Genomic DNA, 24,274 nt, shown 5'->3' with positions numbered 1-24,274 from the left:
GCTTACCTGTAACCGTTGTTCATTGAAAGTGGCTTCTGTGCGGGCACACATCCCTCCCTCCTTCCCCACTGTGGGAGTCTTCCGCGACAATAAGCGGCAGAGGAGAACTGAGGGGAGAGGGCTGGCTCCGCCCAGGTCAGGTGGTGTTTTGGGCGGGAAACCGCCTCCTCGTTGGAGCCTAGCCCTCTCGGGTTGAAAATTCTAAAAAGAAGCTCGCTAGCTCCTCCCGGTGGTCGGCCTGCCTACTGCAGTCCCATGTGTGCCCGCACAGAAGCCACTTTCAATGAACAACGGTTACAGGTAAGCAACCACCGTTTTTTAACCATTTAAGAGAGCCCCCAGAGCATCCCACCATAAAACTAAAGTTTAAAGGCACAATTCAGAGTCCTTCAGCCTTCATTTTGTCTTATCTTTTCTAATCCTCAATTTATATGTACGCTTAGGGGCAGCCGCCCCCTTACCAGAAAGAGAGTCCTCGTCGGAAGACACCGAGTCCAGTTCGCCATTGGATTTGCTGACATCTTCTTCCTTCTCGACCTCGGCTGGCTCAGTTGGCTCTCCCAGCTGCACTCTCAGGAACTCACGTGCTTTGGAAACAGAGCCAATCTTTTCTTTTTTTATCATGTAGTTTGAAAATGACGCGTTCTGGAATTAACCATCTATACACAATGCTATTTGTTTGGAGAAAAAGGATTAAATCTTTATATTTCTTTCTCTTTTGCCTTGTTTCAAATGGAATGTCTTTTAAAATCCTGATGGTGTTGTCTCCGATTTTCAACGGTGTTCCTGTTGTTGCTTTCAGGATAGAATCCCTCACATGTCACTTTGAGAATCTAGCCACTATTTCCCCAGGCAGATTATTCTTTTTCTTCCCCAGGCAGATAATTCTTTTTGATGTACACGGAATAGGACCTATAGACCACATCCATTTCGCTTGCAAGATACTCCGCTTTCAAATCTGTAACTGGGGCTAATGCTTCACTCAGAAGTTGCTTTAGATTCTCACCTTTTAATTCTGGGACCCCTTGGAACCGTAGAACCAAATCTGCTTTCTCCATTTGCAGCTGTAAAAGTTGTGATTCTTCCGAGGCTTGTTTCTTTTCCAGCTTTTGCACCTTTTTCTTGACCTTTTTGGCATTGGTGTCCATTTCCTTCACCTTCTCAACAGTTTGCTCCGTTATTTTTAAAGTCTCAGTCAGTTGGAGCTGCTGAATTGCCAGATTCTGGTTTAGATTCATCAGCTGTTGCTCGATATTAGTCATCTGGTCCAGCAGAGGGCGCAAGGACTCTGCCAACATTTTGGAAAGCTCAGTGGTCTCTTCCAGTCGAGGGCTCACAATCCCAGCTGGTTTCACTTTTGCTGGTTTGTCTTTCTCTGCCCTCTTCCCCGCCATCTTTATGGATCGTTTACTTTTATGAAAACTTGCTAAAGTCTCTGAAATATGCCCATAAGCTTACCCACGCTCTGGTAAGTCTCTCAAAACAGATTTCACCGCTTTTTCTTCCGCTTCCCCCTTAGTATTTCGTTGTTTTGTTCATGCGTATGGGAGGGGCACCTCCCCGCTCGCTTTTTTCGCCGTTCCCAGGGGGTAGCTTTCTTTTAAAATTCTTGTTTTGCTTTAACCGACTCACAGTTCATTGTTGGTCATACGACCTTGCTCGGCATACATTCAAAACGCTCGATCTCCAACACTTGTTCCGGTCAGCGGCTCTAGTTCCATACGGACACTCAGCGGCAGGACCGTCGGGACGGAGGAGCGCCTCAATTCCCCAGCATCGTGCTGGTGAAGAGGCCACCCCTCAAAAGTCCCATGGCTAGGAGCTTTTTGCCAAGAGGGGGGTAGCGACCCGTTGCCCCCACCCTTTCCGCTGGTGTGCAGATCACTTCCCCGGGAGGTCCAGGAGATGCGTCCGCCAGCGTGTCGCCAGAAACCGGAACACACACATGTCATTATGATTAGGCGCCGTGTATGTCAGCAAGCAAGATGAAAAATAGTCAGGTGTCACTTTGGAGAAAGCTTTTTCCTTATTTGCTCCTGCGTTTCACTGTTTGTGATCTGTGGCCAAGTCACTGTTTCTCCTTTCAAATTCTACAGATAATTTCCCAGAAGGATGAGCACTGTTGGGTGGGAGAGCTGAACGGCCTGAGAGGTAAGTGTAAACACATCTAGTACAAGGGTGGAATGGTGTGAACGGTGGCTCCACAGGCCATGTGGCATTTTCCCCAAGTCTCTTCTCTCTACTAAGAGAGCCTGTTCTTGTTGCACAGGCTGCCGTTGGAGCCCGTTCCTTAAATATTGCTTGCTCTTTTGATTCAGAGGCTGCTGCCAGAATTTTTCTGTGGACTGGCTTTTAGTAATGAGCAGGTGCTTCATTATAAGTGGTTTTCCTCCTTCCTATTCTTTTTTAGGCTGGTTTCCTGCAAAGTTTGTGGAGGTCCTAGATGAACGGAGCAAAGAGGTAAACCTTCCTGGCTCTTGAAGATTCCCCCTCATGCATTCATATCCTGTGCCAGAGTCGGATTATACCACCACCCTTTACTGCTTTTCGTGCCCCTGGGTTGGTTTTTTACAACGGACTTGCTGGTGGGGCTGATGCCATGCAACAGGGACTGCATACATGTATAAAAGATGAATAAATGGAGGGGTGTCTAGGAATCCTGTGCAGGATGAGTTCAGACCTATAAGTAGCCCAAGGACAAACTGTGACTCCTCCTAAAAACGAAAGCCTTCAATACAGCCTCACTCTCTGGAAGCTCAGCATATTCTTTGCTTTAATGGATCTGGGAAGTAGGCAATATGTGCATTCCCACCCACAACAGGAGAAGCAGAGAACACAGAAGTAAGTGACAAATCCAAGTTTGCACAAGATGGAGAAAAGGCAGAATTTAATAGATTTCTGAGAAACAGAAGATTTATCATCATCCACTTGCTGAGTGTGTGGGAATGAAGCAGTGAGCAAAAAATAAGTTTTGAAAAGCTCCACCCACACACTTGCTAGTCAGGTGACCAGTGGTGAGCATGGGCATCCAGGCATGAAGCAAAGACATAGGCATGTAGACCAGCATCTGCAGATTGCATGGCCAAGATTTGTTCATCTTGCCTTCCATTCTGGGGATTGTGTCCTCTCTGGAGTATTAACAGCAGTCTGCAATTTTGTTTTCCAGTATTCTATTGCTGGAGATGACTCTGTCACTGAGGGTGTGACAGATTTGGTTCGGGGGACACTCTGTCCAGCCCTCAAGGCCATATTTGAACATGGCCTGAAGAGGCCATCTCTGCTGGGGGGGCCCTGCCACCCCTGGCTTTTCATCGAAGAGGTAAGAGGGCACCTGCTGTCTTGGAAATAGTCTGGCGAATACATGAATCACAATCTGACTCTGTCTTTGCAGTCCCAGGCACATAGAATCCGAGAAAGGATGGTGATGCAAAGAGGCATTTTATTTCTCAGAAACAGACTGTACTGGTGGGAAAAAACCTTCCTGGGATATCAGTTACCAGGAAGAGCCATGGAAGTACCAGCAACCCTGAGATCAGTTTGTGCTTGTCTTCTTCTCTAGGCTGCTGGGCGTGAAGTAGAACGAGACTTTGACTCTGTGTATTCTCGTCTTGTGCTCTGTAAAACATACAGGTAAAGGTTTTCTCTTCAATCAAACAAGTTAGCTGTTTTCTGTTTGTCAAGTACTGCTCTGTTACAAAGCTCTCCTTGTCTTTCACATTTCCTTGTTAAAGTAACCACAAAATGGGGGTGGGGGGATAGCCAGTGATAGCTACAGCAGCTCCTCATTGGAGGAGGCTGCCCTGCTTAGAGCTGTCGTGTCCATCTCTGGTGAAATGTCCATTGTCTACTGAGAATCATCATAAAGCTTGATATTGGGCAGGGAAAGATGCCATTTGTGGTATATGCTAGATCTGTTGCTTTACTGTTTTAGGCTGGATGAAGATGGAAAAGTTCTAACTCCAGAAGAGCTGCTTTATCGAGTGAGTATTTTGGCCCATGGATGACATCAGGTAGTATAAGTTCTCAAGAAGGCTTTCTCTGAAGACAGTATCTTTGTGTTCAGTCTGTCCTTAAGCCCACGGAACTGACAGTGCCAGCCATTTCCAGCAGATGGCACTGTAGAGAGATGCAAGCCTTGTCCTTTTTTGCACTGCTTCTAGAGACCAAGTGCTGTGTGTGAAACATGGTGGTGATGTCACTGTTGTAAGCTTTCCTGGTTGCAGTAAATTACATGACCAAGGTTGACACTGCGAGGATATGAGGCTACCAGATTAGAATCCAAACAATTCCCTTTTTCCCCTGGCAGGCCGTGCAATCAGTGAATATGTCGCATGATGCAGCACACGCTCAGATGGACGTGAAGCTTCGTTCTCTCATCTGCATTGGACTCAAGTAAGGCTCAGTTTCTTTAGATGCTACTTTTGTTGGCACAGAGTAGAAAATGAGAGTGGGGAAGAGGCGCCGATTGTGCATGATCAGAAGGCTGTTACTTTGCACACTTGGCTGTGGTGTGTGCGTGCAGCTTTTGGTTTTGAGATTCTGTGGTGCTGGTAACTCTCCCGGTGGCTTGTGTTGCAGTGAGCAGGTGCTGCACCTGTGGCTGGAGGTGTTGTGCTCCAGCCTGCAGACGGTGGAAAAGTGGTTCCATCCCTGGTCATTCCTGCGCAGCCCTGGCTGGGTACAGATCAAGTGTGAGCTCAGGTGGGTTTGAGCCTCTTTCCTCCTCCTCCTCCCTTGCTCTGCACTCTCCACAGCCCCTCTTCTGGAACATGCCTGTGGTAGAAGGAATATATCAAAACCTATTCCAATTTTTAGCTTCCTGACAGAGGAGATTGCTATAAATGCGGAGGGATAATGTAAAGATTTTTCTCTTCACGGTTCCTTGCATCAGAAGAGGCTGGAAAGCTGAAAAGAAAAGAAGCTACAGCATAGTTGGCTTGTGCAGGGCCTGATCAGGGGTTCTGACACTGTCTGTTTCTCTACTCTTTTCCCTGCCTGGGCAGCAGTTTCTCCTATGTCTCTTTCAGACATGGAGTTGTATCAGTTGCCATTCCAGTGCCTCATTCCATCTCTCATCTGAAAGCTAGTGAGATGTTTCCCACCCACCCCCGTTTGCCCTATTAGCGCATCTTGTATAATTTGCTAAATTCAGAAAAGGGTTGCTTCCTTAACACTTGTAGGCCAGGAGGCGTTCACTTCCATTGGGTAAACAGGAGATTTCTTACGGCTGGATAGAGCATAGGAGGAGGTGCTGCCTATACCCCCACAGTATTCTTGAGGCACTGCCAGTTGTATTTTGGTGGTCTGTGGCATTTGGCACTCCCAAACGTCAGGCAAAGAAGATGCTGGGAATTTAAAAAAGAAAAAATGTTGCTGCAGAGAAGAGCTTGCAAATGTACAGGCAGAAGTGCTAAGGGTGGTGCAGAATGCCTCGTCCCTTCCTCCGTGGCCACTGCTTAGCAGGCACAAACTCCCTCTCAGGCCTCCCTGCTATCAATCTGCAGTCTCTTCTTTGCTTCTCTCCTCTCCACGGCTGTTTTTTTTAATAATCTTTTTATTCATTTTCCAAACAAAACGGAAACAAAAAGGAAAGAACTAAAGCATGTACATTACAGCAACACAATTTTTTAAAATAATAAAATAATTCCTCATATATTTCTGCTAGTTGATATAACTTAATTTACCCCTGATAATATTAGCTCAGGTTAATACTTTCATCCTTTATTTCCAATAGACCAAGATATCGTTTTCTATTAGCAAACCATTTTTCCAAATTTTTCCCTATCTCTTTCCTTTAAGCATCTCCAAATTATCAGCAAATAAGTATTCACATCACATAAATAATTATATATATATATTAAAAAACCTAATTAAAGGTTTGATTAATTGTTAGTTCCTTTTCCACCTAACCCTCTGAACCCATACTATCAGCAATAAATCCTCACTTAGATAACAGCCCAAGTCATAATTCAGGCCTTGTATAGATTTTTCATAAATCTTTCAGTAACTGATTGGCCCATTCTTAAACCTTCTATAGTTCTCTATAGATGAACCCTTTCCTCACTTTGTCCACCTTTTACTTGTAATTGTCCTCTCACATAACCATACACTATCAACAACTTAACTTTTCCACCTAACATTCCTATTTTTTTATCCTCTCATTTCTGCCATGTCACATACCCATACATCTCATCAAATTACCATTTTCACGTAACATATTTTCTCTTATAGATAGGCTATCTTTACACCTTCCTCTCTCGCTATCCTTTTTCCTTCTTTACAACAATAGTGCCACTATTAATCATTTCGCTATTAGTGAAGTCTTAAGATATGCTTTCCCAACAAGAATGTTTCATCTCTTTCCAAGACAGACATTTTTATATTTCCCCCAAGGACCAAGAAGACAGAGCATCACTTGCCCCAGAGCCCCTAGCTATACCTTGTGGCTAATAGCCACTGATGGACCTCTGCTCCATATGCTTATCTAATTCCCTTTTGAAGCTGTCCATGCTTGTAGCCGCCACCACTTCCTGTGGCAGTGAATTCCATGTGTTAATCACTCTTTGGGTGAAGAAATACTTCCTTTTATCCGTTCTAACCCGACCGCTCTGCAGTTTCATGGAGTGCCCACGAGTTCTTGTATTGTGAGAAAGGGAGAAAAGTACCTCTTTCTCTACCTGCTCTTTCCCATGCATAATCTTATAAACCTCGATCATGTCACCCCTCAGTCGTCTTTTCTCCAAGCTAAAGAGCCCTAAGCGCTTTAACCTTTCCTCATAGGGAAAGTGTTCCAACCCTTTTATCATTCGAGTTGCCCTTTTCTGCACTTTTTCCAAAGCTATAATATCCTTTTTAAGGTGTGGTGCCCAGAACTGCACACAGTATTCCAAATGAGGTCGCACCATTGATTTATATAGCGGCATTATGATATTGGCTGATCTGTTTACAATACCCTTCCTAATAATCCCCAGCATAGCATTGGCCTTCTTTATTGCAGTCACACACTGTCTCGACATTTTCAGTGAGTTATCTACTACAACTCCAAGATCTCTCTCTTGATCAGTCTCTGCCAGTTCAGACCCCATCAATGTGTATTTATATTTAGGATTTTTGGCTCCAATGTGCATCACCTTGCACTTGGCCACATTGAACCCCATTTGCCATGTTGACGCCCACTCGCCCATCCTTGACAGATCCCCTTGGAGTGCCTCACAATCCTCACTGGTTTTCACCACCCCGAACAACTTTGTATCATCCGCAAATTTAGCCACTTCACTGCTTACTCCCATCTCCAAATCATTAATGAACAAGTTAAAAAGCAGTGGACCAAGTACTGATCCCTGCGGTACCCCACTGCTTACCACCCTCCACTGAGAAAATTGCCCACCTACACTCACTCTCTGTTTTCTATGAACTAGCCAGTTTTTGATCCATAAAAGGACTTGTCCTTCTATCCCATGATTTTTGAGCTTACTTAGGAGCCTTTGATGAGGAACTTTATCAAAAGCTTTCTGGAAGTCAAGGTAAATAATATCTATTGGATCCCCCTTGTCCACATGTTTGTTCACCCCCTCAAAGAACACTAACAGGTTAGTGAGACAAGATCTTCCCTTACAGAAACCGTGCTGAGTCTGCCTCAATAGGTTTTGTTCATCTATGTGCCTACTAATTCTTTCCTTAATAATGGTTTCCACCAATTTACCCGGTATCGACGTCAGACTGACTGGCCTGTAATTTCCCGGATCTCCTCTGGAACCCTTTTTAAAGATGGGAGTGACATTAGCTACCTTCCAATCCTCAGGAATGGAGGCAGATTTTAAGGAAAGATTACATATCTTTGTCAGGAGATCTACAAGTTCACATTTGAGTTCTTTCAGAACTCTCGGATGTATGCCATCTGGGCCTGGTGATTTTTCAGTTTTTAAGTTGTCTATCAGTTTTAGGACCTCCTCTCTCATCACCTCAATCTGACTCAGGTCTTCCAACACCCCTCCTGAAATCAGTGGTTCTGGAGTGGGCAAGCACTTCTCATCTTCCACAGTGAAGACGGAGGCAAAAAATGCATTTAGCTTCTCAGCCATTTCCCTATCATCCTTCAATACTCCTTTTACCCCTTGGTCGTCCAAGGGCCCCACTGCCTCCCTGGCTGGTTTCCTGTTTCTAATGTATTTGAAGAAAGTTTTATTGTTGGTTTTTACGTTTTTTGCTATATGCTCCTCATATTCCCTTTTTGCCTGCCTGACCTCAGACTTGCATTTTATTTGCCATAGCCTGTGTTCCGTTTTATCAGCCTCACTGTGACTAGCTTTCCACTGCTTAAAGGAATTCTTTTTACTTTTTACAGCCTCCATTACTCTGTTTGTTAACCATGCAGGCTTTTTCCTATACCTGTTTGTGCCTTTCCTAACCTGCGGAATATATATTTTTTGAGCTTCTAGGATCGTAGTTTTAAATAGATCCCAAGCTTCCCCAATTGTTTTGACCCTTTCTACTTTTCCTTTCAGTTTCCTCCCCACGTGTCCCCTCATATCAGAGAAATTACCCCTTTTAAAGTTAAAAATGGTTGTGTGAGTCTTTTTGGCCAATTCTCTATTTGTACAAATGATGAACTCAACAACATTATGATCACTGTTTCCAAGCGGTGCAATCACTTTTACATCTCTCACCAGGTCTTGAGTGTTACTTAGGACCAAATCAAGGATCGCCTCTCCCCTGGTAGGTTCCGTGACCATCTGCTCCATAGCACAGTCATTTAGAGTGTCTAGAAACTCAATCTCTTTTTCCCGACTAGAACACATATTGACCCAATCAATGTGTGGGTAGTTAAAATCACCTATTATTACACAGTGTTTTTGTCTAGTTGCTATCTTTAAGGCATTCATCATTTTATAATCCTCCTCTATCTTTTGATCTGGTGGGCGATAACAAACTCCCAGTGTTAAGTTTCCTTTTGGCCCCCCTATTTCAACCCATAGAACTTCCAGAAGCGAATCCAATTCACTTAGCCTCTCAATCTTTCTAGACTTTATACCCTCTCTGACATACAGAGCTACCCCACCTCCAACCCTTCCCCCCCTATCCTTCCGATATAATATATAACCGGGAATCACTGTGTCCCACTGATTTTCCTCATCCCACCAAGTTTCAGAAATACCCACAATGTCTATTTTTCCCTCCGACACCAAGCACTCCAACTCCCCGATTTTACCTCGGACACTTCTAGCATTTGTATAGAAACAGCTGTAATTTCCCTTACAAGTTAAGCCTGCATCCTTCCTCTTGCTATCTCGAGTCGTTGTCCGGCAGTCCATGTCACCAGCCATGGCCTCTGTGGACAATTTCAATCCACCTCCCTGTAGAAAAGCAACCGGTACCCCCTCACCTCTCTCAGATGAGCCAACCCGAACCAGAGACTTTTCATCTCCTGTCGGCTTTCCCCCAATATTCAGTTTAAAAGCTGCTCTGCCACCTTTTTGATTTTAAGTGCCAGCAGCCTGGTTCCTTCTCGGGACAAGTGGAGACCGTCTCGCCTGTACAGCTCCCTCTTGTTCCAAAAAGTATCCCAGTGCCTAACAAACCTGAACCCTTCCCCCCTACACCATCGTCTCATCCACGCATTGAGACTCCTGATCTCTGCCTGTCTCTCCGGCCCTGCGCGTGGAACAGGTAACACTTCTGAGAAGGCTACCTTGGAGGTCCTGGACCTAAGTTTCCTGCCCAGCAGCCTAAATTTCTCCTCCAGGACCTCACGACTGCATTTCCCCACATCGTTGGTGCCGACATGCACCACGACCACTGGCTCCTCCCCAGCACTATCTACCAGCCTATCTAAAACACGCGTAATGTCCGCTACCTTCGCACCAGGCAGGCAAGTCACCATACGGTCAGTACGCGGGTTCGCCACCCAGCTGTCTACCTGCCTAAGGATCGAATCACCCACTACCAAGAGCCCCCCTCCCACCCTGCTCAGGGATGGTTCCTTGGTGCAAAAGGAGAGCCGCTCACCAGCTGGGGAAGAGGTCCCTTCTGAGGGCACATTCCCCTTATCCTCAGCATGGTGCCCTGTTTCCCCTAGACCCTCATGCTCCCTGACAGCAGCGGGGCTGCCAGATCCAGAGTGGGACGAAGCTAACAAGTCCCCGAGAGTCTTTTCTGTGTGCCTAGCTGACTGTCTCTGCTTCTCCAGGTCAGCCACCTTGGCCTCAAGGGAGCACACACGTTCCCTGAGAACCAGGAGCTCCTTGCACCGAGGACACACCCAAGACTTCTGCCCAGTGGGCAGATAGTCATACATGTGACACTCCGTGCAAAACACTGGATAGCCCCCAACCCCCTGCTGGCATTCTGGCTTCATAATTCTTTTAAAATAAATAAATATAATCCCCCTTTTAAACCCTTGGTATTTATGTGGGTTTTGTTATCAAGTCAAATTATTTTACGGGAAAGACAAAGAGCCTAGGGCCTTGTCTTTCTGGCTCTTTTTGGGCTTCTTACAGCGCCCCTAGTCTAAGAGTCCCTAGGCTAAGAGCCACAGGCAAAGAGCCCTTTAGCTCACCCTTCGGCTCGTGCCAGAGGCTCGTGCCTCTGCCAAGGTGTTTCCTTAAATAGAGGCCTCCCCCAGCAGAGGTCAGGCAGCAGCTATTCAAATTCAAATTCACCCAGGCACTCAATCACAGGCAAAACAATGCCCCTTCCACTTCCTCTCAATTACAGGCAATCCCAGTCAAACAGTGCCCGTTCCTCTCCCACACTCAATCAGCCAGGACTCTGCAAGAACTCTAAGTGCTTCCACACACTGCTAAACACAGTTTTCCCACAAAATATCCTTAGCTGAATTCTCTCAGCTGAAAGCAAGTAAAAGAAACCCACTCACCTCTCTCACAGCTCTCTCTCCTGCTCCTGCTCAGAGCTCAGCTGGTCTCCTCTGCCTCTGGCAAGGTGCTTCCTCCTCTGCCTCTGGCAAGGTGCTTCCTTTACACCTTCCTCTCTTGCTATCCTTTTTCCTTCTTTACAACAATAGTGCCACTATTAATCATGTAGCTATTAGTTAAGTCTTAAGGTATCCTTTCCCAACAAGAATGTTTCATCTCTTTCCAAGACAGACATTTTTATATTTCCCTATTTTTCTGCATCTTAAATCTCTTCAAATCTCTCTTAATTTAATCCTGTTGTATCTTAACTAACAATTTACTCACATTTTATCACCAATAATTGGTACTACAAACATTAATACCCAATATGAGCAGTAATTAAAAGAAAACCCTTTGTATGACACTAAGAAAAGAAATACAAACTAAGATGCAATAAAGCTTTTCAAGACATAGCTCTCTGGAATTTTACTTTCCACTTTATGTAGGTTTGGGAAGAAAATATTATTTTATACTATCAATAAGTGAAATTTCTCTACCACTTAAAAGTACCTTTTTGTTTTCCACCAATTTATCTACTAGTCAGTCACAAATTACTTATCACATGCAGATATTATCCAATTTTCTTCAAACAAAATCAGTTGTTTTACCGACCACTACACCATGTCCATTTTTTTGCTTTATTTCCTGAAGCACCTTTTTGTTAACAATTACAATCAAATGTCTGATCTCTTTAAATTCATAGTGTTTGGCTTCCACCATATGCCATTTCAGTTCAGTTTCTTTCTTCTTCAGTTTTCTATTGTCTCTGATATTTTCCCTTGACAAACACCTTGCTCTCCCTTTGGCTGTCTTACTCCATTTTCCATGTGCATACTTTCGGGATTTTCTCCTGGTCCCAATCCTCAATCGTTTATGCTTTACAGGGCTCTTTACTCCACTAATGCAGCTGTAAACAATCGGTTTTCTAAATAGTGGACACGTATCCTGAGTCTCTGTTTCATGCCCACAGTCCTGCTCTTTTTCTGGGCTCTCCAAATTCTGCTGAGGCTGCAGCAGTTCCTCATTTTCTGCTTCCAAATCTTTATTCCGCGGGCTTCCAACACTTTTTTAAACGCTTCCTTCACAGCTCGTTGTACCTCATCAAAAAGGAATTTTTTTAATTGTTCCACTGTTAAAGAACCAATCTCTGTATTTTCTAAGTCCCATTTGGTTTCCTCTGTTGCAAGTCCCTTAGTTTCTCCTTCTACCACCATTTTCTAATCTTTACCTCTTCTCTTTTCTTAGCCGTTTTTACTTTCCAAATTGGAGATAACTGTAGGGGGGCATTTTGGGGGTCTTCACTATTTATAGCCAGATATATGTGTACTCACGATACTGTTGCTGTTGAATTGAGAAGAAAAAAAAAGATTTTAAAACGGGTGGTCACAACTAATGCAGAACATGACAGCCATGTTCTGCTCCATTTCCTGCTTCTGCATCGAGACAATTTGCTCTCACCGCCGCAAACCGCCGTCCGTGGGGTGGCCGAAAAAGTCTCTTGCTACCCAAGCTCCCTCCAAGAGTTTGGATGAGTCCCCGCAAGGTCGCACGGACCGGGGAACTCCAAAAAAAGCAAAAAAGGACGAGTGAGTTTAATGAAGTCCACATTCCTTGAAGATTTGATTTACAGCAGCGGAACGAGACAAGCATGAGCTGAAAAATGTAGTTTGTATACAAAGTGCAGCATTTCCAGAGTAGTAACAGAATAAAGTAAATACGCCTAAATATGACTGAATACGTCAGACCCATTAATGTTGGTATTTTGGCTGAACTGCTTTGACTGCTGGTGTATGCGTCATCTTCATTTAAACCCTAACTGGCAGTGTATTCCATTGCAGAGTCCTCAGTAAGTTTGCGTTCAGCCTCTCACAGGATTGGGAGCTCCCTATCAAGAGAGAGGTAAGCGAGTGATCCTACAACAATGTGGCTGAGCCACTCCCTTGCCAGGTGGCAGACAGCACTTCCACCACCAGTGCTTATAGTGACCCTAGGATGCTGCCTCCTGTCTCTTTTTTTGTATGTGCTTTATGGTGGCCGGGGGGGGGGGGGGGGGGGGGTATGGCACCTGCACCAGAAAGTGTATACTTCAGCATCAATTTCTAAAAGTGCTCAATAACTTTCCCTGCATACTTTATCTTTATTTCCTTTCTGTAGGAGAAGGAAAAGAAACCACTGAAGGAAGGTGTTCGAGACATGCTTGTGAAGCACCACCTGTTTAGCTGGGACATAGACGGGTGACTCATTGATTCAGTTTGGACGGCTTAGGTGGCTTCAAACGCCCAGCATATGATCCTCCTCAACCAGATTGTTGCCCCTTCATGCACTGTATAGCCCTGCCCGTCTCCACCAAGGGAAAGGATCTCTGCTCTGAGCTGCTTCCAGAGCACACTGAAGGTGATGGCGATCGTCTCCACTGTTTCCTTGGTGTTATTAATCCGATTGTGCAGAGCTTCTCAAAAGCAGTCATGAGTCTCCCTTGAGCCCAGCACATGAGGGGAGCGAGCCCTTCTCCCTTTGCAGGAGATCTGAAAAGTATGTGCAGAAAGGGGAGGAGGAGAGAAGAGTGAATAGCTGCTGAGTTTCTCTGTCTGAGAGGTGAGTCTGATATTAAGCAGGCTCATCTATTGGAGGCCCCTTTTACACACACTGTGCTGTACGATGCACCCCCACACACACACAGCCTTGACAAGGGAGACAACCTGATGTCAGACTACTTTACAGGCACTGCAGTGCATGAAGGGGTATGGTTCTGCCACTAAGTGCCTAAAATGACTGGATGATAAATCCCTCGGCTCTTGTGAAGGGAAGCAGGTAGTTATGGTAGTGGCAGCAACCATAATAGTAATCCATCCTTTAACTTCGGGTCATAGCTGGGCAGAATCTGTTTGATGTTATTTTGGTTTAGAGCAGATTTTTTTTAAGTAACCAAAAAGATGTAAATTATATCCAGAAATCTCTGTATATTTTGACATTTTAGTTCAGGATGTAAAGGCAAGACTGAGCTGGCTCAGGGACGATAACAGCACCCTCTGGCATCGCCGGGGACAGCAGCAGAGTCTGCACACACCCCGCGCGCCGGGGTGGGTGGGGGGGAGCACCGTCAGAGTACTCGTGATAACGGATGCACTTGGTGGAGGAGCACAATCAACTCGTGAAATGAAAGGATGTGATAGTTTGGTTTATAAATAAATTGCACATCTTGTGACTGTGTCTTCACTGGAGGAGAGGAAATGGGATTGATCTTTCAAAAGCCTTACTGTTCTTGCCAGCATTAACACTTTTGTGATAATAAGAACCAGTCCTCTGTTAGCTGCACACACTTTAGGAGTGTGGTTGTTCTTAAGGGTGGCGGTGGATATCTGATAAAGGAAGTAGGAGAGGAAGGAAACCCTGTCAATGACCCGTTAGCAATTCAGGATGTGCAGTCGCATCCCTCTGACCAATGAGGCTTTCTCTTCAAAAGGAAACACATGGCAGTGGAGGACAGCTTTTCCTCATATGCCGCCATGTTCGTTACATAGGTCCAAGGCGCAGGGTCTGTATTTTCACCAGAGCATAGTTATCTGTAGTGCTGCAATCAAAGATCAGATATACAAACATACTAGAACACAATTTTTTTAATAAAATGGATTTTTTTTCAAATATCTGTAACTGAAAAAATAATTTGATTTGTCCACTCTTTTCCCAGTAACTGCTCCTTCCATGCCCTTTTCCAGTTGCGTGTTTATTCTAGGCCCAATACTACAGCACTGCCCAAGCCTGCTTGCCTATGCTGATAACCCATTCATCGATGCATAGTGGAAGAAAAGTGTGCGTGCTAAATCAAATACAAGGAGTGGTTATCAGCAGAAGAGCAAGTACATTCAAACTACAGGCAGATCCTTAGGGTGGTGATTCAGCTGTGGGTACAACAGGAGAATGTAGGGAACTTTTCTTTAAGCTCAGAGCTACCAATTTCATATGCTGAAGAAAAACTGCCAGTATCTTAATTTTCCTGTTCCATGATAGCTGAGCAGTGTTCCAAACAGGCCCCGTTACTCTTTGTCACTAAGTTTAACATAGTGTTGCAATCAAAGTTTGCCTTATTGCTATAATTCATTTTACACTAGAGAAAAACACGCTTACCTTCTCAAAGCCAGGTAGCTGTTGAAATAGCACCATTCTGCACAAACACCACCTGCTGCTGCCACCACCAAAGAGACCCTCACTTGGCCCAGGAGAATTTAAGAAGTGTAAATACATTTACTACTTAGTGGGAGCAAAGATGTTCTATTTATATGGGAAGGCTTGCTTTGCAAGGTTGTCTATACCACGAATAGTCCACGTAAGCCTAACCAGCTTTCCCAGCTAGCCACAGACTGAGCGATAAAGAGGGCATGGAGAGAATACAAAGATTAACACGGGGCCTCTTCAGCCACTGTTCTGCGCTGATTTTCAAACAGGGATTTTTACTGGAAGAAATAAACTTTACATGCAGTTGGCCACTACTAACTGCAACCTCATTTCCAAGTCCCTACATTATATTAGGGGAACAGGATACGTTATAGTCTCTACAGCATGAGAGAAATATGGAAGGGCTTCTGGACTCCTGTGAAACTAGAGAGATCAATCTACTCCCTTATGCCACAGAGAGGGACATCAGTGCCTGAAGATGCATTACCAACATATTTTTAATGAGAGGGGAACTGACTAAATAGGGAGTACGATTTCCTTTGAGTGACATGTGCAATAAGGCGAAAAACGGTAGTCCCAAGGACCCGAGTCCTCTTTCCCACCAAACCACAGGCTAGAAAGATTGGCTCCTGAAGAGTTTATCACCTAGAAGGAGCTCAAGGAAAGTAACACTTTCTAATTAGGTGGGTTACGTCATTTGCTTTCCAAAACAAGCATTTTTACAGGGCTATATACAGGTATTTTACCAGCTAGAAGTGAAACTAGATACCAAGAGGCAAGACTGTGGTTTGGAACCATTCACAGCAGCAAGGACTATGGCTACAGGACATTTCCGTTCCTCTGCGCAATGACAGAAGTCAGTCATGCAGCTCAAAGCAAGCACTAGCGCTCCTTAGCAAGCACAAAAGGGCCCCTGCCTCTGATAGGAAGTTGGTATTCATGCTCTGGCCAAGGCCCTATTTTTTTTGGGGGGGGGGTGTTTTAATGCTTCTGAGAGCAACTGTCAGCTGACTTCTCTCCAAGAAGAAATACATCCACAGCAGCCTCTGCATAGAATATACAGACATCCCCTGACGCAAGCCTCTAGAGCAGCAGAAGCACGGCTTTCATACACAGAAAACCTCAAGGGGGGGGCAGTTCAGTGAACAGCAAAAGCACCAGGAACTGCAAAGTGTAGCCGAGCTGCTACAGATGGTTTATGCTGCCACAGGTCAAGCCACAAAAAAGGCCAAAACATTCATGAACTCCAACTGCATGTTCTAGTTGACTAGGCTTCACAAGTGGAGCTACCAAGAACAGGAGGGGGTAGAGCGATTACTGCAGAATGTGAATGACATTTTCCTCAATGCAGCTGGCCTGGTCTGATTCATGGTCCAGTGAGGAAGGCCCACCCACTGCCTGGGACACGAGTGAACGGATGCCAGCTGGATGACAGCCCATCTTGGCAGGCTGCTCGTAGTTGGGCCATGCCAGGGAGACAATGACCACAGGCAGGAATCCCTCTGCAAGCCGAGGGAAAATGGCTGCCACCTAGGCTCTGGCACAGAACTTGGGCAAAAAAGCACCTACACTATGGCATTAGTAGGAGAAGGCTCTTTGAACCAGATGCCCAGTCAGATAACCAAGGGCAGCAGATTCCTCAGTCCTGTACTCTTCCCTTCCCAGCCCCAGAAAAACTCCCAGAAGCACATCCCATCTTCTAAGCCTAAGGAAACCTTCCTTATAAAATAATCAAGTTAACATTTGCCAGACTTTTTTTAAATGCTTCCTAACTAGGCAAACTCAAGGCCAGAAGGGGAACGCTGGCTTCTCAAGTAATTTCTTCTAACCTGTTATGGATGCCTGGCCTTGAACTAAGTTCCCATCCTGGCCACATCACCGTATTGTAAAGGAGAAGCAGTACACCGTGCTTAATACATTCGACAACCTGGGGTGGCCACACTAGGGAGCACTGGAGGAAAAGGGGCCATGCCTTACCTCACCACAGGCCTTGAGAACGGCCATAGCTTGCCAGAGGCGGAACCACCATTCAGAAGGTGTTACCGGATGATTCCCCCTGACTGTCTTAACTTCACAAAAGCAGGTTGACATTTGGGGATCTTAAGATTGACTGACACTTTCACTTAAGCTCCCACCCATATACTACACCCACCCGTACCGCTCCCTTCAGTCTGCATGCTTAGAGAGCTACAAGCAAGAATCCCAGTGCAGCTGCAGATCATGTCCATCGAGGAAGTCTGTGGAAAAGAGGCTAGGAGTTGCAGTACTGAGGGGGGTGAGGCTCATCACTGGCCCTCCGGGCAGCTCCAACCAATCCATGCTGTCCAAATTAGCCTCAGCCAAGTCTAAACTTGGTCCCCCAGTGGGCTCAGGGGCAAAGTGCAATTCTGATGTGTCCATAGGTGAAGACGGATGGTCCAGGATAGCTGAACTGCTGAGCATCTCACTGTAGAGGTCAATCAGAGACAGGGGCTCAGGTCCATCGGGGCCAGCTGTCAGCAAGGGGAGACCAGTGCTGCTCTCCAAGAAGTCTTCCAGCCTGCCTGCCGAGGAAGGGTTAACAGGACCGGTGTGGCCCAGGGACACCTGCAGGGAGAGCTCTGAGGAATGGTGGCTGTTGGACGGAGAAGGGCATCCCGGAGAAACAGCAGTGTCTTTCCTTGATGGGGAAGACTGCTCCTTAAATTGAGCGGAAATCTCTGTGAGGGGAAAAAATGCACTTGAGTCCACCAATACAGGCAATATTGCCACATGCTGCAAAGCCCAGGTAGCCCTCACGGGCCATCTTCAGGGCAGTGTAAACAGTGCACTTATAACCAGACCCAAAGAATTCACCAGCAGGGTGACATCTTGCTTTGATGACTGACTGACACTTTCACTTAAGAGGGTCTGTGGCTCATTGGCAGAGCATCTGCTTGGTATGCAGAAGGCATCTACAGCTAAGAGGACCAGGCTGTAGGTGATGTGAATGACCTCCACCTGAGCCCCGGGAGAGCCACTGCCAGTCTGAGTAGACAATACTGACTCTGATGGGCTAGTGATCTAATCTCTCCTTATATATAATTGAATAGTGGGTGCCAAAGTTCTAATTCTAAAATGCACTCCCTTAGTGTATGGCTGATGGCACTGCTCCTCAGCATATATCGCCACCAATCAGAAGGCAAAGCCCGGGTCCCACCCACACCACAACTGCTGCGACAACCTGGTCTTTTGCATATGGAAGCTGATTGGACTTCAGTCCATTCCACACCTCAAACTCCCCCCCCTCCCGCAAGGCAGTTGGAATTTTCAGTTGCATAACATACCTCATAGGGGAGAGGAGAATGGGTAACAATGGTTACCACTCTCCAGGTGAGGGCTACAGATAACTCAAACATACAAATGCTCTTCAGGCAGCAGAGATCAGTCCCTCTGGAGAAAACAGTGGATTCTGTCATTAAACCCTGCTGAGGTCGCCACAGGAAATTGACACTGTTTGCCCAAAGCCAGAGCACTCTCCCAGAGCCTCTTTCTAGATCCCGTTGTATTTATTTCCACAACGGGCATTATTTCTAGTTCAGTATAAGGCAGCTCCGTGTGTGACGATATGTGGTGCTGATGCCCCTTTCCACACCAAGTGAACGCAGAGACCTCTGCTGCTTGGTACAGAGGCTTCTAAGTGCATCCATCCAGATGGCCAACGCCAATGTGTACAAACCACAGAGACCATCAAAGAGAGTAGGCCAGGAGGTACCTGATATAAAACAATCCTTCCCTTCTTACCTCCATGCTCAATTAAAATGTCAAACAAGTCATCCATCTGCTGACTTGAACAGCCATTAACCTGAGAAAGAAGGGAACACGCTCGTTTAGACATGACACTCAAGGGGCACACTGCAACTCCCAGCTCCTAACGATCACAAATCTTTCAGTCAAACCATTCATTCACCCACTGCAGAGATGCATATATATTCACTCAGCAAGAATGGCACACTGACATCCAACCCCCATGGTAGACACCTGCAATCTGTGGCAGACCAGCAAGACCTCTCCAACCTTCAGGCAGTCCAGCGTGTGCTCCACCTGCAGAAGAGCAGCACCACCTGCCCTTTCCTAACATGTTAAGGGACAGCAGCCATCCTCACCTCAGGGGGCTTTGGTTGTTGCTTCACAGCCTCTTCATAACCTGGTGGTTCTTTCATCAGCATGGAGGACGCAGGGAGAGGCAGTGGTGGAGCAGCAGCAAAGAAAGATGAGTTCTGCTGTTCAAGTTCCATGTGGGGTGGAGACGGAGAGCCTGGCTGCGAGAGAAGCTGCGGAGGGACAAGAGAGGCCATAAAAAGCCAAGAATGGTCTTCTCAAATGGGTCATTTCTGTGAGTTCTTGGGATGCAAACATTATCCCTATTCAGCTAACAAGCAGCACAGCTACTGATGCAACCTCTCCTGTTTCCCTCTGCAGGGACACTACTGTTTTTTATATCGCCCACCACATTCATAGTACCGAAGAGTATACAACGTACAGCGTGCAGGCCACACACAACCCAACAAGGACTCTTCTGACCCGCAAAGCTCTGCACTTCATTTAGCCCACAGTCATCGACTGTTGCACGGCAGAAGTCAACACACTGTATGTGGCCTACTTGTTCACTATGGTATTTCCCATCACATCATGATGTAGGAATACTCCAAGAATGCAATCATAAATCTGACATAAAGACAGGCACACCGTGAAGAACATGGGGCTGGTATTGACCATTTTCTTTGCAAAATTTGCCTAGCCTACCACAGACATGTGAGGGGAAACTCAAGGCTCTGGTATTCTTCATTGCATTCTAGGATCATTATTTTGCTCTGTAAGACAACTGGACAGACTGCAAAATTCAGAACTGCTCAAAAGGTATTTTGATGACATCTGCACGGTGGGATGCTAAGGAAGAGCAAACGAGTGTGAGCAAAAGTGAAAGGAGGCCTTTCACAGGTGGAACAAATTTGCTTCAAAATGCTGGCCGCTCAGAGCAAATGAGTCTCTAAAATGCTCAAAATCCCCACCCCCACCCCCCAATCTTGATCGGTATAGATCCGCTAACAAATGTTCATCCATAAAAACTGTCAAGGAGAATGGAGAAATTTCAAAACATCCCTGAACCTGGTTATTGCACAAAGTCTGACACCAGATCATCTGCTTTCTTCTTAAAAATGAGATTCTTCCCAGGGCAAATCCCAGACAGCTAAGGATCACTACAGGCAGCATGATGATATTGCGCAGGCAATCAAATGTGGCTGTGTGACGGCATCATGAGGGCAAGTCAGAGGTGAAGTGGTGTCTTCTGCCCTTGCCCTGAATGGAGGGACATTTTAATCCCATTTCACAGCAACCCCTTCTCTTCCAAGGAAGCACCAAAACAAAGCAAAAGTGTGTGTTATTCCGGGTGGGGAGAATCCCTCCAGCTCCAGCTAAGCCTTGTTAGATGTGGAAGCTTGCAAGAGGCTTGTGCTTGAGTTCTGGACAGGCAGCTCTATACACCCCCTTCTGATCGCCTTCCCTTGGCCTACCAGTAAGGACTATGTCAGAGGCAGCCTCATTTCAGCACGGCAAAGGAAGACAAATTCCCTAGACATGAGCCTGTGACATCCGTGTGGGTCCTCTTTCCCCTCCCCATCCCCTGTGCAAAAGACAGTCGTCTGCTCCCCAGTCAGGCTTGCTGACTCGTGTACCTTTTTGGGCACACTGGCCTGCCCAGCTCTGCCGGGAACGTTGGCTTTCAGGGGTCCCTTGTGGAAGCCATTTAGGTGGAAGGGCTGCAAGTCAGGAGGTGTTGAGAGAGACAAGACTGTCTGAGGAAACTGCCTAGTGACCATCAGCAGACCTGGCTTCTGACCCTATGGAGAGACGGCAAAGTTGAGGAGGAGGAGAGAAACACCAGGCTTCCTAATGAAAAGGGAAGGGGGGGGGGAGGATTCAGTTCGGCCACCGAGGTGTCTTGTGACGCCATGCAGCGAGAGGAATCCACAGCACTCGGGCAGAGCTGGGCCTCCTCTCCGCCAATATGGATTCTGTCCTGAAGAAACACTCTGGATGCCACCCACAGAGGTAACTATACTGCTTCCACCATACACGACCCCTGGGCTGCATTGTTTGGGGGTTTCCATACCAATCAGAATATACTAGAAACAACTTGGGAGGATAACGGATATGCAGAAGGAAAACACGGAATCAGGAAAGTAGCCGCAGCAGAGCCACAAGGAAGGATATGCACGCTCCGTCCCCACAAGCCCTTCGCAAGGCTGCCCATTTCTGGGCCTTCACATGTGCACGCACTCATTCTCATTCTCAAACTTCATGCCCACAACCGGATAAGACAGTTGGGGGTTCCTTTAGACAAGATACTGCGTGTACAGAATACCAAGAGCACAGCCACAAAGGCCTACAAAACTCCTATTCATTTCAAAGAAACATTTAATTTCTTCTAAACCTTACTCTACAAACTGTTTGCCATGGCCACAAAACAAAGAAGGCAACATGACAAATATTGAAGCAGTTTGAATTGGTGACGAGGTAATTCAGCTTTTACTGAGAAGCATGTTTTGAGTGCAAAAGACTCGAAAAGTAATTGGGGGCATCTATTTTCCCATCACACTGGAAATGCTCAATCTACATTCCAATTCCAAAGTAAGAGACGTCAAAGACTGCAGCGACTATCAGACCATCACATTAATTTCTCATGCGAGTAAAGTGATGCTCAAAATCTTACAACAAAGACTGTTACCGTGCATGGATGGATAAATGCCAGCTGCTCCAGCTGTATTCAGAAAGGGAAGAGGCACTAGAGGTCACACTGCAAATTAACATTGCTTACTGGAACATACGAGAGAATTTCAGAAGAAAATCATCTTGTGTTTCATAGATTACAGGAAAGCTTTTTACTATGTGAATCATGAAAAGCTGTGGCTGGTTTCAAATTGATGTGCGACCTCTATTTTGGACAAGAGGCTACAGTTAGGACAGAATATGGAGGGACAGAATAGTTTCCAGTTGGCAAAGGTGTCAGACAAGGATGTCTTTTATCTCCCTCTCTTCAATTTATATGCAGAACATATCATAAGGAAAGCTGGATTAGACTTAGATGAAGGTGCAGTGAAAACTGGTGGAAGGAAGGCTAACAATTTCAGATATGCAGAGAACACCACAATATTGGCAGAAAACAGTGAAAACTTGAAACGACTACTGATGAAGGTTAAAGCAGAGAGTGCCAAAGCAGGATTAAAGCTGAACATCAAGAAGGGAAAAGTGATGACCGCTGAGGAATTACACTTTAAGGCTGATGATGAAGAAATTGAAATTGCTGAAGATTTTCTATTTCTTGGCTCCATCATCAACCAAAGGGAGAAATCAGAAGGAGAACTGAGACTGGGAAGGGCAGCCAGAGAGGAGCTAGAAAAGACTCTTTAAGTGTAAGGATGTATTGCTGGTGACCAAAAACATCCATACTACAGGATTCCCCATTGCTATGCATGGGTGTGGACGTTGGACAATGAAGAAAGCTGACAGGGAAAAAGTTGATTCCTTTGAAATGTGGTGCTGGAGAAGAGGCAAATAAGTGGGTTCTGGAGCAAACCAAGCCTGACCTCTCCCTAGGGCCAAAATGACTAACTTGAGGCTATTGTACTTTGGTCACATTATGAGAAGACAAGAGTCACTGGAAAAGACAATGATGCTAGGAAAAGTTGAGGCCAGCTGGGAAAGAGGAAGACCCAACATGAGATTGATTGGCTGACTGACTCAATCAAAGAGGCCACAAAGGCCCTCAGTTTGCCAGGCCTGAGCAAGGCTGTTAAGGACAGGACGTTTTGGAGGCCGTTCATTCATGGGGTCTCCGCAGCGACTTGACAGCCCTTCTCACACACAAACACTCTCCTATGACAATCTCCACAATGAGCACACACAAATGCACATTCAACAATCACATAACAAGAATGCATATCTACGTGACACATGTGCCATCCAAGCGAGCAAAAGCCAGCACTCAACATTCCATCACAGCATGACCAAGAAACAGAATCCGCGACAGAGCTACGGCAAATCAGAGAAGGATCCGTTCTGAATGGCTAGGAAGGAACAGGTGTCATTCCCACCCCACAGGCATCTCGAAACACACCGCTTTACTTTCCACAACAAGTGTCGACGACTGCTGTGCATTCCTATGGAAAAAAGTAAAGCACTGCTGCCCCAGGAGACGGCATTTCCAGTGGGGCCAGCAGCTATCCCAGCCTTCATTTACATGGGCATGGGGGGGGGGGGTTCCTTCCTTTCCCTTCTGAAGGGCTGAGAGGAAGACTCCCCCCCCCCCCCCCCAGCAGAAATCACATTAAGGTGAGGAGAGGGAATACAGCTCCTGCACTGGAAGAGGGGCGAAAGCTCTTTCGGGCAAAGGCTGCATTCAAATTGAAGAAACTGGACAGGGACTGACTGTGAAAAGACAATTGCTACTTCACGATTAATATTCTACCATAAATAACGTGATGGGTTTTTTTTTTTACTGCTACGAAGAAGCTTCTCGTAATATCCCTTACTGTTTGAATGTTCTGCGTGAAAACCTTTTCAAATATTGCACCGAACACCACAGAAACCTGCACTAAGGAAAGCCAGCACAAACTATGCACAGACTCCTTTCTCATCCAGGACACGGGTACAGGCCGGATCAGAAATCCCATCTCAGTGAGGCCTTTTGGGCCCTAAACACATTCCCACTTCTGCTCTGCATGTGCCTACGGCAAGTCCACAGTAAAGAAGAGAAGCCAAGACTCAAACCTACCAAAAGCTTAGAGTTCATTCTGCTACGGCATCCTAACCACCCACTTCCACACTAGGGGATATGTAATGTCAGTGAATAGGCAGTGTGACTGCTGTTTCCAGTGAATCATCCACTCCGCTGCATCTAGTGGGTGGTGCTTTGAGAGCAAGCTCAGTACAGGGAGATGACATCTGCCTTGCAAATCCCATCTTCAGGGGCCAATTTGTATACATCATCCTCTCCTCTCCACCCACCCCACAATGGAAACGGAACAGGCAGTTACCTTCTTGACAGGATCACTTTGTGCCTGTTGCGCAGAAGGTTGAGAGCTGCTTACAGGTTGCTGGATAGATGCTTTCGGAGAAGGTGATGGGACTCTCTGAGAGGGAAAGAGATGCAAACATTTTAGAGTTTTTAA

At 46.0% G+C, this 24,274-nt stretch overlaps 2 protein-coding genes across 3 annotated transcripts in view; one reads left to right on the top strand and one right to left on the bottom strand.

Annotated features, from left to right (window-relative positions):
• The window catches only part of SGSM3 (small G protein signaling modulator 3), a 65,545-nt gene extending 51,430 nt beyond the window's left edge, over nucleotides 1-14,115 (top strand). Inside the window, exons 15-23 of one of the 2 annotated variants that reach the window (XM_015419217.1) lie at nucleotides 2,097-2,151; nucleotides 2,411-2,460; nucleotides 3,167-3,319; nucleotides 3,560-3,630; nucleotides 3,932-3,980; nucleotides 4,307-4,392; nucleotides 4,579-4,701; nucleotides 12,749-12,809; nucleotides 13,065-14,115. In XM_015419217.1, the coding sequence (XP_015274703.1) occupies nucleotides 2,097-2,151; nucleotides 2,411-2,460; nucleotides 3,167-3,319; nucleotides 3,560-3,630; nucleotides 3,932-3,980; nucleotides 4,307-4,392; nucleotides 4,579-4,701; nucleotides 12,749-12,809; nucleotides 13,065-13,148 (732 nt within the window). In that variant the 3' untranslated portion in view covers nucleotides 13,149-14,115. The remainder of the gene's footprint in view (nucleotides 1-2,096; nucleotides 2,152-2,410; nucleotides 2,461-3,166; nucleotides 3,320-3,559; nucleotides 3,631-3,931; nucleotides 3,981-4,306; nucleotides 4,393-4,578; nucleotides 4,702-12,748; nucleotides 12,810-13,064) is intronic. The other variant, XM_015419216.1, reaches the window with a different exon arrangement.
• A 2,719-nt stretch (nucleotides 14,116-16,834) lies between these two features.
• Nucleotides 16,835-24,274, bottom strand: part of MKL1 (megakaryoblastic leukemia (translocation) 1) — a 39,783-nt gene continuing 32,343 nt past the window's right edge. The window contains exons 10-13 of the mRNA XM_015419215.1: nucleotides 24,140-24,235; nucleotides 19,208-19,375; nucleotides 18,846-18,906; nucleotides 16,835-17,782 (exon numbers count right to left, since the gene is read on the bottom strand). Of these exons, the coding sequence (XP_015274701.1) occupies nucleotides 17,271-17,782; nucleotides 18,846-18,906; nucleotides 19,208-19,375; nucleotides 24,140-24,235 (837 nt within the window). The 3' untranslated portion in view covers nucleotides 16,835-17,270. The remainder of the gene's footprint in view (nucleotides 17,783-18,845; nucleotides 18,907-19,207; nucleotides 19,376-24,139; nucleotides 24,236-24,274) is intronic.

The sequence above is a fragment of the Gekko japonicus genome, unplaced genomic scaffold, assembly GCF_001447785.1.
Source record: "Gekko japonicus isolate JY-2015 unplaced genomic scaffold, Gekko_japonicus_V1.1 scaffold37, whole genome shotgun sequence".
NCBI lineage: Eukaryota > Metazoa > Chordata > Lepidosauria > Squamata > Gekkonidae > Gekko > Gekko japonicus.
The sequence above is the reverse complement of the archived record's forward strand: the minus strand, read 5'-3'. Positions and strand labels throughout refer to the sequence as shown.